The 15,920-nt window shown below is 43.5% G+C and overlaps 1 protein-coding gene and 1 long non-coding RNA gene across 5 annotated transcripts in view; one reads left to right on the top strand and one right to left on the bottom strand.

Moving 5' to 3' along the window:
• Positions 1-15,920, bottom strand: part of LOC141049375 (uncharacterized) — a 261,995-nt gene that overhangs the window by 140,444 nt on the left and 105,631 nt on the right. The window lies entirely within an intron of this gene.
• Positions 1-15,920, top strand: part of TTC21B (tetratricopeptide repeat domain 21B) — a 136,259-nt gene that overhangs the window by 94,788 nt on the left and 25,551 nt on the right. For all 4 annotated transcript variants that reach the window (XM_073545775.1, XM_073545774.1, XM_073545772.1 and 1 more), the window contains exons 16-20: positions 10,604-10,676; positions 10,941-11,051; positions 11,130-11,268; positions 13,962-14,068; positions 15,150-15,338. In XM_073545775.1, the coding sequence (XP_073401876.1) occupies positions 10,604-10,676; positions 10,941-11,051; positions 11,130-11,268; positions 13,962-14,068; positions 15,150-15,338 (619 nt within the window). The remainder of the gene's footprint in view (positions 1-10,603; positions 10,677-10,940; positions 11,052-11,129; positions 11,269-13,961; positions 14,069-15,149; positions 15,339-15,920) is intronic.

Here is a 15,920-nt window from a genome sequence, read left to right as displayed (position 1 = left end):
AGGATGTTTCTAGCAACTGGGAATGACCACACGGAGACGGGGGTCTCTGTACGGGAGGACCGAGACAGATCACTGAGCCCCTTTACTGAATCTCACATTACATAGCATTCTGCTTAATTATGCAAAGTATACAGCTACCAATAGAATCGTAATACATTTAAGCCAATAGTATTGCAAGAAAATCGGAATATGTCCCCAGCTGCGTGATGTAGAATATAGAACAATAGCACATTCTTTTAGGGTCTCATCTCATATCTTGTACAAGCTGGAACAGTGTGGTTTCATAACAGCCGTGAACTTTCATCTAGTTAAGTTACAAAATTTAACTCGTAAACAACAAAATGGCGTCGCAAGCACAATGGAGTCTAAAGAACAAGATATCCCGTACATCTGAATACTGTACTTCACATTCCTCCCTAGATAAATTTTGTTAACACATATGCAGCATCAGAGGTACTATCCCAAGCCATAAGCTTGAGGGGTACTGGTCTTCACATGACTGATGCCGTGTTACCAGTCATGGCTGTCGCGGCGCACCCGTCCCCCCTGTATACTGCAGTTCACGAATAACAATTTTTGATGACGGTGGTGGAGATCTTTTGAAAGCAGCCATGTGCTTGGCTTCAACATCTTCATCAAGTAGCCTTTTAAGATCGGTGCAGAGAAGAGCAGGGGCAACGACACCTTTGGTATCATCATTAGCTGGCTTAGTGCAGAATTTCCTAATACATACAGAAATACACCAAAGAACAAGTTTTAGTATCACATATACAACAAGGATACAGGCATCAATGTGCAACAAGCTCTGTAAGATCCCAACTATCCAGCCCCCAATTCCCTTAAACCAATTGGCTGGATTGAGAAAGGAGAAGGTGTCTGACCACCAACTGTCCTTAGTACGATCATTGTCTTTATTGTATTGATCTCTGAGTCTCTGAATATCTTCTAACTTTAACTTTAACTTCATAGTACTGTTAGGATCTATATAAGGACAGCAAGCGGGTCCAATGACCTGACACATACCACCTTGTGCTGCTGTTAAGTAGTCCAGCGCTATAGTATGTTGATTAGTGCCTATAATAAGTTGATTTTGGACAGCAACAGTAGTGTTAAGTATGTCCAATATATCCCAAATTTGATCATCTAGATAATCTGTGGCTCTAACCAATTTATCCCACATTTGTGTAATCATTGGGTAAATGAAAATAGAACTGACAATTTTATTGGCCACACTCATCTGTACTATATGTGGTCTCCCTGAAGGGCGGGGTGAATTGTCCGCAGCTCTTTTGTATAATGTATGTTTGGGTATAGCCTGTGTATCCAACTGTTTGTTCAGAATAACAAAGGTGGCTGGGGTCAACCGACCCAGAGTACAAGTACCTCTTACCCCTACTGGCAACCATTTATAAGCATTGTCTCCACATACCCAGAACATGTCATCAGGTAAATCCCATAGGGCTGAATGTTGCAGCACCAATCTATGAGCTAAGTCTATGAATGCAGATGCATTCTGAAGCATGCACCAAGCTGGAGATTGTCCTAAAGGACTACAATAACCTACATCAGGATTTCCACAAGTGGGGGTTCCTGGCACATATTCAGAGGACTCATTACAAGATATATTGCCAGGAATACTGGCACAGGTTTCATTAGAACCCTGGGGAAACAAATTAGAAAATTCCCATGATGTATTATGTAACCTTCTTTCTAGCAACATTGGTTTGAAGGCATCAGTAGAGTGTGATGTTACATTGAAACTGACTTGTAGACCATACATTGGAACTTGCCCCAGATTGGTTAGACTAGTCTTATTCTTAGGGACCCAAGCCCCTCCTTTGTAGGCCAAATATTGAAGTTGTGTATTGCTTCCTGAAAGGTTACCTTGTCACCAGGGGTATCCCACCCATCCCACAATAGGTATACCAACAGTTACATTCCATAATTTAGCATTATGTGTGGCATTATTAGCGAGTGTGTCAGAACAGTCAGTCCAAGCAAATAACTCCTCGGGTGGAACAGGGATAGCCAAAAAGGGGATGCTTGTGGCTGACACTGGTGAATACGTGCAAATCCAAGAGTCTGCTAGAGACTGGGAATTGTCCAACAAATCTCTCAGTAATTTTTCATGATGTTGTGTAAACTTATTATTCAAGGACGTTGGGGAATTTAGGCTGTCCCATGTGGTTACCAATAGTAATATGGAAAATGCGAAAGACCAAAACATTATGCCCCTTTATTTGCTATTGGCTTGTTGGGTGATGAGGACTTCATAGGGACCGTCATACAAGGGTTCTAGTCTGTGCTTTCTGACATGTCTCTTCACAATTACCAAATCACCAGGCTTCAGGTTATAACAGGTGTCGGTTTCTGCTGAATCTGGAAAAGAAGAGGAAACTAGAACATAGGTGTTAGTAAAAAATCTTGCTAAGCTGAATAACACATTGAACAGCACGGTCAGTTTCTTCTGATAACTGCTGAGGCTGGAAGTTTGCAACTGGGGGCCTAGCACCAAACAATATCTCATATGGGGACAGGCCAGGTTTTGCAATAGGGGTAGTACGGATGTGGTATATTACAATGGGTAGGAGCTCTGGCCATGGAGCCGTAGTCTCCTGCATCATTTTGGTCAATTGTCCCTTCAGTGTGCCGTTCAGCCTCTCAACTTCCCCACTGGATTGTGGGTGGTACGGAGTATGGAGGGCTACAGTGGATCCAAGCATTGTCAAAACTTCTTGGTACGCATGAGAAGAAAAGGCCGGACCTTGATCACTTTCAACAACTTCTGGAACCCCATATCTGCATATAACTTCCATCACCAGTTTCTTCGCTGTGGTTTTTGCAGTCATGTTGGTAACAGGGAATGCTTCCGGCCAACTGGAGAACATGTCAACAACAACCAAACAGTATTCATACCTTCCAGACTTAGGCAACGTGATATGGTCCACCTGGAACCTTTGGAAAGGATAGTCGGGATTAGCAAGATGCTTTGGGGGCACACGTTGAAGTTGACTGGGATTACAAGTCTGACAGATATTACAGGAACGGTTGAGCGCTGTCAAAACTGTGGAAATTCCCAGAGCCCAGTAGAATTTTTGCACCAGTGCGAGGGCCTGATTCTTTCCTCTATGTGTAGGCCCATGTGCCCATATGGCAATAGCAGGGTACATCCGCTTAGGGAGACACAAAAGTCTGTCCTTTTTTCCAGAGACCATTATCCATTCGTGCCCCATCAGTCTTCCATTGCTTCACCTCTTCCTTTGGAGACATTCTCTGCATCGTCATTAAGCGGTCTCGCAGGGTTCGACAGAAAACTTCAGTCTGTTGTAGATCATCAGGTTCTTGTAGGGTCAGTGCTTCTTGTAACTGTTTACGCTGAGAGCGTGTGGTTACCATAGTAGGTATGGTTGGTTCAACGGGTAAGAGAGCGGCGGCTTTTGCTTGCATATCCGCAAATGCGTTGCCAACAGTCTCTGGACTGGTCCTAGGACCGTGTGCCTTAACTTTGATAATGGCCACCTGAGTAGGTAATTTGATCGAGTCCATGAGGGTTTTAACAGCTTCAGCATTTTTCACTGGGGTTCCGGCAGTAGTAATAAACCCTCGTTTGGCCCATAGAGCCCCAAAATCATGAGCAATACCAAATGCATACTGTGAGTCCATGTATATATTAGCCAGTCTGTTGGCCAAAGTACATGCAGTAGACAGAGCCTGGAGTTCTGCTTCTTGTGCTGACTGTGATGGCGGGAGCGCAGCTGCGTGCTCTACAGTGTCCTCTGTGGTAACAGCATATCCCGTGTGGAATCTACCAAACTCGTCAGCATATCTTGAACCATCCGTGTATAACACCAGATCGGGATTTGGGAGTGGATTCTCACTGACATTTGGTGAGTAGCTGTTTCTTCAGTCAGAAGTTGGGAACAATCATATTGGAGGTAATCCTCATCACTGCCATCTTTCCTTATAGTTCATTATACCGTCTTTCAAGGCATTGTAAAGGGGTTGCATTATGTGGGATGCATCCGGTATCCACTGACAACAATAAGTGCATAGTCCAAGAAAACGGTGGAGTTCAGTTTCATCTTTTGGGAAAGGAAGGGAGCTGACAGCTATTTTTCTTTCTTCTGTGAGGTGTCTAACACCCTGAAGGAGACAGTGACCCAAGAATATCACTTGACCAAGGCAGAACTGAAGTCTCGAGGCCGAAGCCCGACAATTCAGTGCTGACAGATACTTAAGGAGGCTAGCAATGGCAGAAATGGCAAAAGACACCTGCTCATATTTTTTTTGCAAACTGGTTGGGACTGTTTTGGGCCCCTTGTGACATAACTGTCCATGTTAACTGTCATCCCTGCTAAGTGAATGCAAATAGAAACTGGCAGTCTGGGTGTAACGGAATGTTAAAGAAGGCATTGGTAAGATCAATAACTGTAAACCAAGCAGCATCCTGGGGTATTTGGAACAAAAGAGTATGAGGATTTGGCACCAGGTCTGAGAAACACTTTTACTGGTTCTACAGGCATTTTCCCTATATCATTTGGCCCTTTTGACCAGAGTTTAGATAGTATCTCTGAGAGGTATGGGGTGAGTCATTGATCCTCAGGCAATATTGGGGGTGGATCTGGGCCTATCAGGGCCATCATAACTGTAGGAAGGGCATGCAAAATACAGATTTCCTCACTGTCTTCATAACGTAAGAGCCATCTGACCATCATCTTGGAATTGTATTCCGGAGCGGGACTGTGATAATAAATCTGCCCCTAGTAAATTTACTGGACATATGGGAGAGTTTACGAACTGAACAGTAACCTTGGGAAAAGGTCCACCACAGAAATAGGGTTTATAAAAGTATATTAATTGGGTCTACCATCTACTCCGACTAAAATAGCAGGGGAATGACAATCTCTGAAAGTGTTCGAGTCTGGCACAGCGCCAGCATTAGCAGGGAGGGGCTGAGGAGCAGGTTTTCCAGTAGCTGAAGTTTGAGGGGGGGGGCCAGAGTTTGCTATGTGGGCTGAAGTGCACACTGATACTGATAAGGAACTGTGAACTCGCATCCTCGCTGGGCACAATAGTGGGGGCTGGAGCAGCTGCTGGCTGCTAGCTTGCTTTTTTTTTTTTTCTCTGTACGCTGAACAGACGGTTTAAATTCTTCTGAAAACTTTTTTTTTTTTTTTTTGCGGGGACTGAGGCTGGCAGCGGTGGCTGATAATAGATACTGTGAGCGTTTAACAAAGAAAAGGTGGGGGCTGCCTCTCGGTCTTCTTGTGTAATTGTCATCTAGCAGAGAGACCTCTTCTTTCAAATCATCACTTTTAACTATTCGTCTGCCTAACACATTAGTATCATTAATCTCAGTTCCTTCTTTTAATCACTTCCTCACACCACAGTCACTTGCTTGAACCACAATACATCCCGTCCTTGCCATAATAGACAATTTTTACTTCTTCAACATAGCAGTAACAGAAACAATCAGAATTCACTTTCTCTGTTCTTCCTAACACCTTTGTCTCACACAATTCATGTGCCAAGCCACAAAATTCTTCTTTTCCTTCCACGGATTCTCTCATTTAGAGCTAAATATCCTTTAGTTGTGCACAATACTGGAGCGGCCGTCTCAGTTTGTTCCACAGGGTCAATAATCCCCCTCTGGGATTGCCCAAAATTCGCGGTACTCAGTGAAAGGAGGAGGGCGTCTCAGACTATCCCTCCGGACACCTCTGGTTATATATATCTATCTATATATACCTGAGTTATGTATCCTACCCATCTTCGATCACTCACCACGCCTGATTACTAACAATGATCAGGAATTCAGGATATTTTGACTATAAAGAGTCACAATCACTGGTCAATCCGGGGTGTCCGTCCCTTATGAGGTACGGTTCGAGCACTGGGCCCCCAACGGGACTGCACCTCTATATGATTCCACCCATGAATCACCCCACCACGAGGACAAACCTCAGATCCTCTTTGCAGCAACAAGCACAGGAAAACCACACCAATGGTCAGTCTGAACAGTATAACTGCCCTCTTACCGTGGTTGTTGTGGGGGGGAGTGATCAGTCCCAATTTTCCAGCACCTGTGTCCGCTCCGAGGGTCCTTTGTCTTGTTGTCCTCCGGGGGCAGAGGCGTCCCTGTTCGGGGGCCGCACGTTGGGCGCCAAAACTGTTGATGTAGGGCTAAATTAACCCTTCACGGTTGAGCCAGTGATTTCCAAATTAGTTCACAGGGCGTTGCTAGCAACTGGGAATGACCACACGGAGACGGGGGTCTCTGTACGGGAGGATCGAGGCAGATCACTGAGCCCCTTTACTGAATTTCACATTACATAGCATTCTGCTTAATTATGCAAAGTATACAGCTACCAATAGAATTGTAATACATTTAAGCCAATAGTATTGCAAGAAAATCAGAATATGTCCCTAGCTGCATGACGTAGAATATAGAACAATAGCACATTCTTTTAGGGTCTCATCTCATATCTTGTACAAGCTGGAACAGTGTGGTTTCATAACAGCCGTGAACTTTCATCTAGTTAAGTTACAAAATTTAACTCGTAAACAGCAAAATGGCGTCGCAAGCACAAAGATGGATCCCGGAGAACAAGATGTCCCGTACATCTGAATACTGTACTTCACATAGGAAGCTATGTGAGAGTTTATACTGTATATAGGAGGCTATGTGAGAGCATATACTGTATATAGGAGGCTATGTGGGGGCTCATACTGTATATAGGAGGCTATGAGAGCTCATACTGTATATAGGAGGCTATGAGAGTTTATACTGTATATAGGAGGCTATGTGGGGGCTCATACTGTATATAGGAGGCTATGTGAGAGCTTATACTGTATATAGGAAGCTATGTGAGAGTTTATACTGTATATAGGAGGCTGTGTGAGAGCTTATACTGTATATAGGAGGCTATGTGAGAGCATATACTGTATATAGGAGGCTATGTGGGGGCTCATACTGTATATAGGAGGCTATGAGAGCTCATACTGTATATAGGAGGCTATGAGAGTTTATACTGTATATAGGAGGCTATGTGGGGGCTCATACTGTATATAGGAGGCTATGTGAGAGCTTATACTGTATATAGGAAGCTATGTGAGAGTTTATACTGTATATAGGAGGCTGTGTGAGAGTTTATACTGTATATAGGAGGCTATGTGAGAGCATATACTGTATATAGGAGGCTATGTGGGGGCTCATACTGTATATAGGAGGCTATGAGAGCTCATACTGTATATAGGAGGCTATGAGAGTTTATACTGTATATAGGAGGCTATGTGGGGGCTCATACTGTATATAGGAGGCTATGTGAGAGCTTATACTGTATATAGGAAGCTATGTGAGAGTTTATACTGTATATAGGAGGCTGTGTGAGAGCTTATACTGTATATAGGAGGCTATGTGGGGGCTCATACTGTATATAGGAGGCTATGTGAGAGCTTATACTGTATATAGGAAGCTATGTGAGTTTATACTGTATATAGGAGGCTATGTGGAGGCTCATACTGTATATAGGAGGCTATGTGGGGGCTCACACTGTATATAGGAGGCTATGAGAGAGTTTATACTGTATATAGGAGGCTATGTGGGGGCTCATACTGTATATAGGCGGCTATGTGAGAGCTTATACTGTATATAGGAGGCTATGTGAGAGCTTATACTGTATATAGAAGGCTATGTGAGAGTTTATACGGTATATAGGAGGCTATGTGGGGGCTCATACTGTATATAGGAGGCTATGTGAGAGCTTATACTGTATATAGGAAGCTATGTGAGAGTTTATACTGTATATAGGAGGCTATGTGAGAGCTTGTACTGTATGTTGGAGGCTATGTGGGGGCTCATACTGTATATAGGAGGCTATGTGGGGGCTCATACTGTATATAGGAGGCTATGAGAGCTCATACTGTATATAGGAGTCTATGTGAGAGCTTATACTGTATATAGGAGGCTATGTGGGGGCTCATACTGTATATAGGAGGCTATGTGAACGTTTATACTGTATATAGGAGGCTATGTGAGAGCTTATACTGTATATAGGAGGCTATGTGAGAGCTTATACTGTATATAGGAGGCTATGTGTGGGCTCATACTGTATATAGGACGCTATGTGGGGGCTCATACTGTATATAGGAGGCTATGTGAGAGCTTATACTGTATATAGGAGGCTATGTGAGAGTTTATACTGTATATAGGAGGCTATGTGAGAGCTTATACTATATATAGGAGGCTATGTGGGGGCTCATACTGTATATAGGAGGCTATGTGAGAGTTTATAATGTATATAGGAGGCTATGTGAGAGCTTATACTGTATATAGGAGGCTATGTGGTGGCTCATACTGTATATAGGAGGCTATGTGAGAGCTTATACTGTATATAGGAAGCTATGTGAGAGTTTATACTGTATATAGGAGGCTATGTGAGAGCTTATACTGTATATAGGAGGCTATGTGGGGGCTCATACTGTATATAGGAGGCTATGTGAGAGCTTATACTGTATATAGGAAGCTATGTGAGAGTTTATACTGTATATAGGAGGCTATGTGAGAGCTTATACTGTATATAGGAGGCTATGTGGGGGCTCATACTGTATATAGGAGGCTATGTGGGAGCTCATACTGTATATAGGAAGCTATGAGAGAGCTCATACTGTATATAGGAGGCTATGAGAGAGTTTATACTGTATGTAGGAGGCTATGTGGGGGCTCATACTGTATATAGGAGGCTATGTGAGAGCTTATACTGTATATAGGAGGCTATGAGAGAGTTTATACTGTGTATAGGAGGCTATGTGGGGCTCATACTGTATATAGGAGGCTTTGTGAGAGCTTATACTGTATATAGGAGGCTATGTGAGAGCTTATACTGTATATAGGAGGCTATGTGAGAGTTTATACTGTATATAGGAGGCTATGTGAGAGCTTATACTGTATATAGGAGGCTATGTGGGGGCTCATACTGTATATAGGAGGCTATGTGGGGGCTCATACTGTATATAGAAGGCTATGTGGGGGCTCATACTGTATATAGGAGGCTATGTGGGGGCTCATACTGTATATAGGAGGCTATGTGAGAGCTCATACTATATATAGGAGGCTATGTGAGAGTTTATACTGTATATAGGAAGCTATGTGAGAACTTATACTGTACATAGGAAGCTATGTGAGAGCTTATACTCTATATAGGAGGCTATGTGGGGGCTCATACTGTATATAGGAGGCTATGAGAGAGCTCATACTGTATATAGGAGGCTATGAGAGAGTTTATACTGTATATAGGAGGCTATGTGAGAGCTTATACTGTATATAGGAGGCTATGTGAGAGCTTATACTGTATATAGGAGGCTATGTGAGCTTATACTGTATATAGGAGGCTATGTGAGAGTTTATACTGTATATAGGAAGCTATGTGAGAGCTTATACTGTATATAGGAGGCTATGTGGGGGCTCATACTGTATATAGGAGGCTATGAGAGAGCTCATACTGTATATAGGAGGCTATGTGGGGGCTCATACTGTATATAGGAGGCTATGTGAGAGCTCATACTATATATAGGAGGCTATGTGAGAGTTTATACTGTATATAGGAAGCTATGTGAGAACTTATACTGTACATAGGAAGCTATGTGAGAGCTTATACTCTATATAGGAGGCTATGTGGGGGCTCAAACTGTATATAGGAGGCTATGAGAGAGCTCATACTGTATATAGGAGGCTATGAGAGAGTTTATACTGTATATAGGAGGCTATGTGAGAGCTTATACTGTATATAGGAGGCTATGTGAGAGCTTATACTGTATATAGGAGGCTATGTGAGCTTATACTGTATATAGGAGGCTATGTGAGAGTTTATACTGTATATAGGAAGCTATGTGAGAGCTTATACTGTATAAAGGAGGCTATGTGGGGGCTCATACTGTATATAGGAGGCTATGAGAGCTCATACTGTATATAGGAGGCTATGTGGGGACTCATACTGTATATAGGAGGCTATGTGGGGTCTCATATTTTATATGGAGAGGCTCTGTAGATGTACATACTATATATAAGGGGGTTATGTGGGGAGTTTCTTACTGTATATAGAGGGACTATGTGGGGCCCCATACTGTGTGGCATTTGAAGGAATGATAGTATACTTAATTCTGCTCAATATTAAGTGATACAGTTAATATTAATATGAAATAATTATGATTAATAATTATAATTAATATGTTAATATTGATGTTGAGCAGAATTTGAGCCTATTGGTTCGGCCCTCCACAACAATCACATTCTCTCATATAGCCCCTCAGGGAAATTAGTTGCCCACCCCTTCATCAGAGGGAACTTATCAGTTACTTGCATACTGCTATTATCAGTATGTATACACAATGTGGTGAGCTCCCCCTAGTGGTTTAATCATTGCATTGTATGTATATAGGAATTTTAATGAGTATGGGAATAGCAGAGCTCCAACTGACATCATTATTTTTCATACTAATATATGTAGCGTTTTGTCAGGCAGCAGGAGGCGGTGTAATGTCTGGTGCCTTGTAAACAGATATAAGCTCAGTAGGCACGTCATATCTATTTTTTTTTCCCCTTTAGAGATTTGTTAGAGAAAATGCCCAGCTCTCATACATACCTGCTGTACGGCGATGCCTACATGAACATTCAGGAGGTACGTTTCTTGTCTGATGTGTGTGTTGATGCATCACTTTTTACAACTAGAGGGGCTTTATAATGTTTTATGAGAAAATACATTGTGCCGCAGCTTTGAGGGAAAACAGAGCAGACCTTATTAGGCTGGAAAGAGAAGACAGAAAGGATTATTAACCGCTTCTGTCTCTGCCAACCCGGGCGTTTGATTTGCTGGATTGCTGAAGTACAGTATATTTATGACAGTGCATATTTACTAATGATGATTTTTTTTATGCCATAATAGCCCGAAAAAGCCATTGAGATCTATGAACAGGCATTAAATAAGAATCCTAAAGATGGGGCGCTCGCCAGCAAAATCGGGAAAGCCTTGATCAAGACTCATAATTACACTAAGGTGCTGCCTCTCGCTGCTTCCTCTTCTTTTTCAGGTAACGTGAAAGATGCACTAATGCTTCTGTTTTTATATTATTAGGCGATTAGCTACTATGAAACCGCCCTGAAAAGCGGCCATCAGAACTTCCTCCGATACGACTTGGCAGAGCTCTTGCTTAAACTGAAGCAATATGAAAAAGCCGAGCGGGTCCTCCAGCAGGCGCTGGATCACGAGGCGGGTATGATGTGTGCTACTTAGGGTCCAAACAGATCAGGGGCCCAGAGAAAGTGACTATTCCAGCCCCCGTAACAACTTCACTGGTGCCTCCATAATAGTGTAAGTGGGATTAAAGGAGTTTAAGAAAACTTTCCCCTATATGCCCATTTAAAAAATCAAAAAAACAAAACTGCTTTACTAACCCTCCCCTGCTCCAGTGCTCAGTTTCCACCGCTAATTAGTCTCCACGGTCTGAAAGGAACAACCCCTTTTAAACAAAGAAACTTCCTCTATAAATGTCCACCAGGTTCAGAGTTGTCGCTGTGCTGCTTCCAGCTGATCTGTGTGGCTGCCACAGCCAAACATTGGCCACAACGGCTAGTGGATAGCACTAGACCGCTGCGGCTAGTGATTGTCTGCAGTGGGCATGTGAGTAAATGGAGCCATAGTGGCACTGTTGGAATGGCACGTGATTTATCAGAAAAGTAAGTAATCTTTTTTATTAACTCTAAGAACATTCCTATGGGTCCTATACATAGCAGATTTTCCACTGTGGCTTTGCTCACGGGAAATCTGCTTATAATACAGGAAATTTCATCCACACCCTGTAGAGATAAACCACAGATTAATTTTGCCGGCGCTGCCGATTTGAAACCTGTGAATGTCGATTTATCTTGCATCCGTCACGGCGGAGTTTAGTGCAAAGGGTGAAATCTGCAGCAAATTCCCACTTTTTATCGCAGTGAAATTTGCAGTGCAATTTTTCGACTGCAGGAATGGTCCTACAGGAGCACACGTTTAACCTAATGTTGGCTAATTCCAGAGAAACCCTTTAAGAGTAGGTTCACACCACCGATTTCTCCACAAAAACGGTCCGATTATTCTGATCAGACTTTACACATACCTGGGTTTAGGTCTTATACACATACCTGGGTTTAGGTCTTAGACACATACCTGGGTTTAGGTCTTAGACACATACCTGGGTTTAGGTCTTAGACACATACCTGGGTTTAGGTCTTAGACACATACCTGGGTTTAGGTCTTAGACACATACCTGGGTTTAGGTCTTAGACACATACCTGGGTTTAGGTCTTAGACACATACCTGGGTTTAGGTCTTAGACACATACCTGGGTTTAGGTCTTAGACACATACCTGGGTTTAGGTCTTAGACACATACCTGGGTTTAGGTCTTATATACATATACCTGGGTTTAGGTCTTATACACATACCTGGGTTTAGGTCTTAGACACATACCTGGGTTTAGGTCTTAGACACATACCTGGGTTTAGGTCTTAGACACATACCTGGGTTTAGGACTTATATACATATACCTGGGTTTAGGTCTTAGACACATACCTGGGTTTAGGTCTTAGACACATAGCTGGGTTTAGGTCTTAGACACATAGCTGGGTTTAGGTCTTATACACATACCTGGGTTTAGGTCTTAGACACATACCTGGGTTTAGGTCTTAGACACATACCTGGGTTTAGGTCTTAGACACATACCTGGGTTTAGGTCTTAGACACATACCTGGGTTTAGGTCTTAGACACAAACCTGGGTTTAGGTCTTATACACATACCTGGGTTTAGGTCTTATACACATACCTGGGTTTAGGTCTTATACACATACCTGGGTTTAGGTCTTAGACACATAGCTGGGTTTAGGTCTTATACACATAGCTGGGTTTAGGTCTTATACACATACCTGGGTTTAGGTCTTAGACACATACCTGGGTTTAGGTCTTAGACACATACCTGGGTTTAGGTCTTATATACATATACCTGGGTTTAGGTCTTACATACATATACCTGGGTTTAGGTCTTATACACATACCTGGGTTTCGGTCTTAGGCTATGTGCACACGTTGCGGATTCTGCTGCGTTTCCGCAGTGGTTTTGGCCCTGCGGAAACGCAGCAGTTCCGCTGACCATGTACAGTACAATGAAACCCTATGGGGTTTCAAAAACGCTGTGCTGACGGTGCAGATTTTTCCGCGCGGTTTTGCTGCGGTTTACAATTGTTTGTGCGGATTCCGCAGCGGTTTCATACCTTTACCATAGTAGAGGTGTGAAACCGCAGGGGAAAACCGCAGGAAAACCGCAGGTCACTTTACCTGCGGTTTTACCTGCGTTTCCGCGCGGAAAAACCTGCAGCGGAATCCGCAACGTGTGCACATAGCCTTATACAGATCAGGGCCCTTTACATAGCCTTATACAGATCAGGGCCCTTTACATAGCCTTATACAGATCAGGGCCCTTTACATAGCCTTATACAGATCAGGGCCCTTTATAAAAGAGACCAAGATGCTGTTATGAATCTGTCATTCAGTGGCTTTAAAATCTCATTTCAGTACTACATTAACTTAATACTTAAAGGGAACCAGTCAAGGCAATTTTACTATGAAAACTAACTTTATGGCTGTATAGGGCCCAGTACTATCATAACCGTGATACCAGTCTTGTAGTAATCCAACGTGCCATTGCTGAGAAAGTAAACTTGGAAATCGTATGCAAATTAGCCTGGACGTGCATTGGGGGCTTCTCCATGTATTAAGAGCGCTTTGACATGCCCTCATTGCGTTTCCATTTTTTTTTGTGGGGGTGAGCGAGGGGTGGGGGGGGTGCCTACAATATTGTAATTTTTAACAAGAAGTCTGTTGTGTTGTATGTGAGGCTTAATCCCATCCATCACTTTTGTTTCATCCTCTTTAGTCAATGAATTATCACTGCTCATGGACGACAGCCGCTACCTGGTTCTTCTTGCTAAAACTTACAGTAAGATGGAAAAGACAGAAGATGCGATTGTGTCATTACAGAGGGTAATCCTCAGGCTTTCTTATGTTTGCTCACATCACACGTTACATAACTTACAGGGGTCTTCCAGAGTTAGCAGATAATGAATGTAATGGACACGTTATTCATTGTAAGTAAACAATGAAGGTTCTTACTGGGTGACGGCAATCGGTGATCTTGAAAAATCACGATAAGGGTGGTTTCACATTAGCGCTTTTTAAGCGCACGCACGGCCGGGGGTAGCTCCGCCCCCGAGCCGGCTCTCTGCCCGGCGTGCCCGCCCCTTGCTTGTAGCGCCGCCTCCTAGCGCACAGCGGCGCCTGCGATCGGCGCACCCTATCTTTAGCATAGGGTGCGCAGGCCGTGCGCTAGTTGCACTTTGACCTGCGCTGCGCACTTTTGACGGTGCGCCGTGCGCGCCAAAATCCGAAAAGTTTGATTTTGGCACGCACGGCGCACCGTCAAAAGTGCGCAGCGCAGGTCAAAGCGCAACTAGCGCACGGCCTGCGCACGATCTGCGCACCCTATGCTAAAGATAGGGTGCGCCGATCGCAGGCGCCGCTGTGCGCTAGGAGGCGGCGCTACAAGCAAGGGGCGGGCACGCCGGGCAGAGAGCCGGCTCGGGGGCGGAGCTACCCCCAGCCGTGCGTGCGCTTAAAAAGCGCTAATGTGAAACCACCCTTAATTGAAACAAAATGTAGTGGAAAGTGAAAATATATTGAATACGCTCTATTACCTGGAACCTAAATATGCAAAATGTATTATCGTCTTTGTGTAGGAAAAGGAAATCCTAGTAAAAGGTTGGCAGGTATTGAAAAATTCCTGAAAATCTCTTCCAGCGTCTACCCGACATCCGCTGTAAATGTATGGTGTGGATGTGTGGAGCGTAGTTGGGAGCTGAGCCCGCACCATACCTGGGGATGCCAGCTGTGTAATACAGCCAATATTTGCCTCTTTAACAGCAGTGATGGGAGCTTGGCTCTGATCGCTGCTATTAACCACTTACGATGGTACTGGGATCTAGAACGTATCTGATATTGGTGGTCTATCAGAAGATGGAGGACTTCTTTGATTAACAGACATATATTCTAAATATTCTGTTACCAGTCCCGGGAGATACAAGCCAGGGTGCTGAAGAGAGCTCAGCTTGAGCAGCCGGATGCTGTCCCTGCCCAAAAGTCTCTGGCAGCAGAAATCTCTGCAGAAATTGCAAGACATGCAGCCATCCAGCGAGACTATGAGAAGGCCATCAAGTTTTATAAGGAGGCACTAGTCTACTGCGAGACGGACAACAAGGTGAGAAGTGTCTCCAGACATGGCTGTCTATTTCTGTTACTTCTGCTCTCTGGCATCAAGAGTCGCGAGAACAGAGATGCAGATGACTTCTGTTTTAATCTTTGAGGTCGTACATCCATAGAGTCAATTTTTTTGGCTTTCATACATAATCTACTTACTTCAGGTCCAACTATAGCATATCTCTGTGGGGTTCAGGGGTTATCCTGGCTCTGCTCATTTCCGTATTGCCTCTCCCCAGTGTAGGCTGTAATAGCACATACAGGTGTGGGTATGTGGAGCAGGCTCAGGAGATGCACCTGCTTCACACACAGAGGGTTCCCGCTGTGTTTTCTATGATTTTTTGCTATTTATTGTAATACTGTGGTATAGAAAGAACCATCATAGATTTAAGCTTCCTACGAGGACTAAAAAGAGAATATAAAGTTTTTTAAAAAAGTTAAACATTTCAAATCTTAATAAAAATTCTAATGAACCCCCCATCCCTTTTCCCCTCTTTAAAAGTAAAGAAATTAAAAAAAAACATTCTGTATTTCTGCATCGCCACAAAAGCTTGTCATATCACTGTATAAAATGATTTAATCT

This window comes from Dendrobates tinctorius, unplaced genomic scaffold (genome assembly GCF_039654945.1).
Source record: "Dendrobates tinctorius isolate UK_male_01 unplaced genomic scaffold, ASM3965494v1 ptg000143l, whole genome shotgun sequence".
NCBI lineage: Eukaryota > Metazoa > Chordata > Amphibia > Anura > Dendrobatidae > Dendrobates > Dendrobates tinctorius.
The sequence above is the reverse complement of the archived record's forward strand: the minus strand, read 5'-3'. Positions and strand labels throughout refer to the sequence as shown.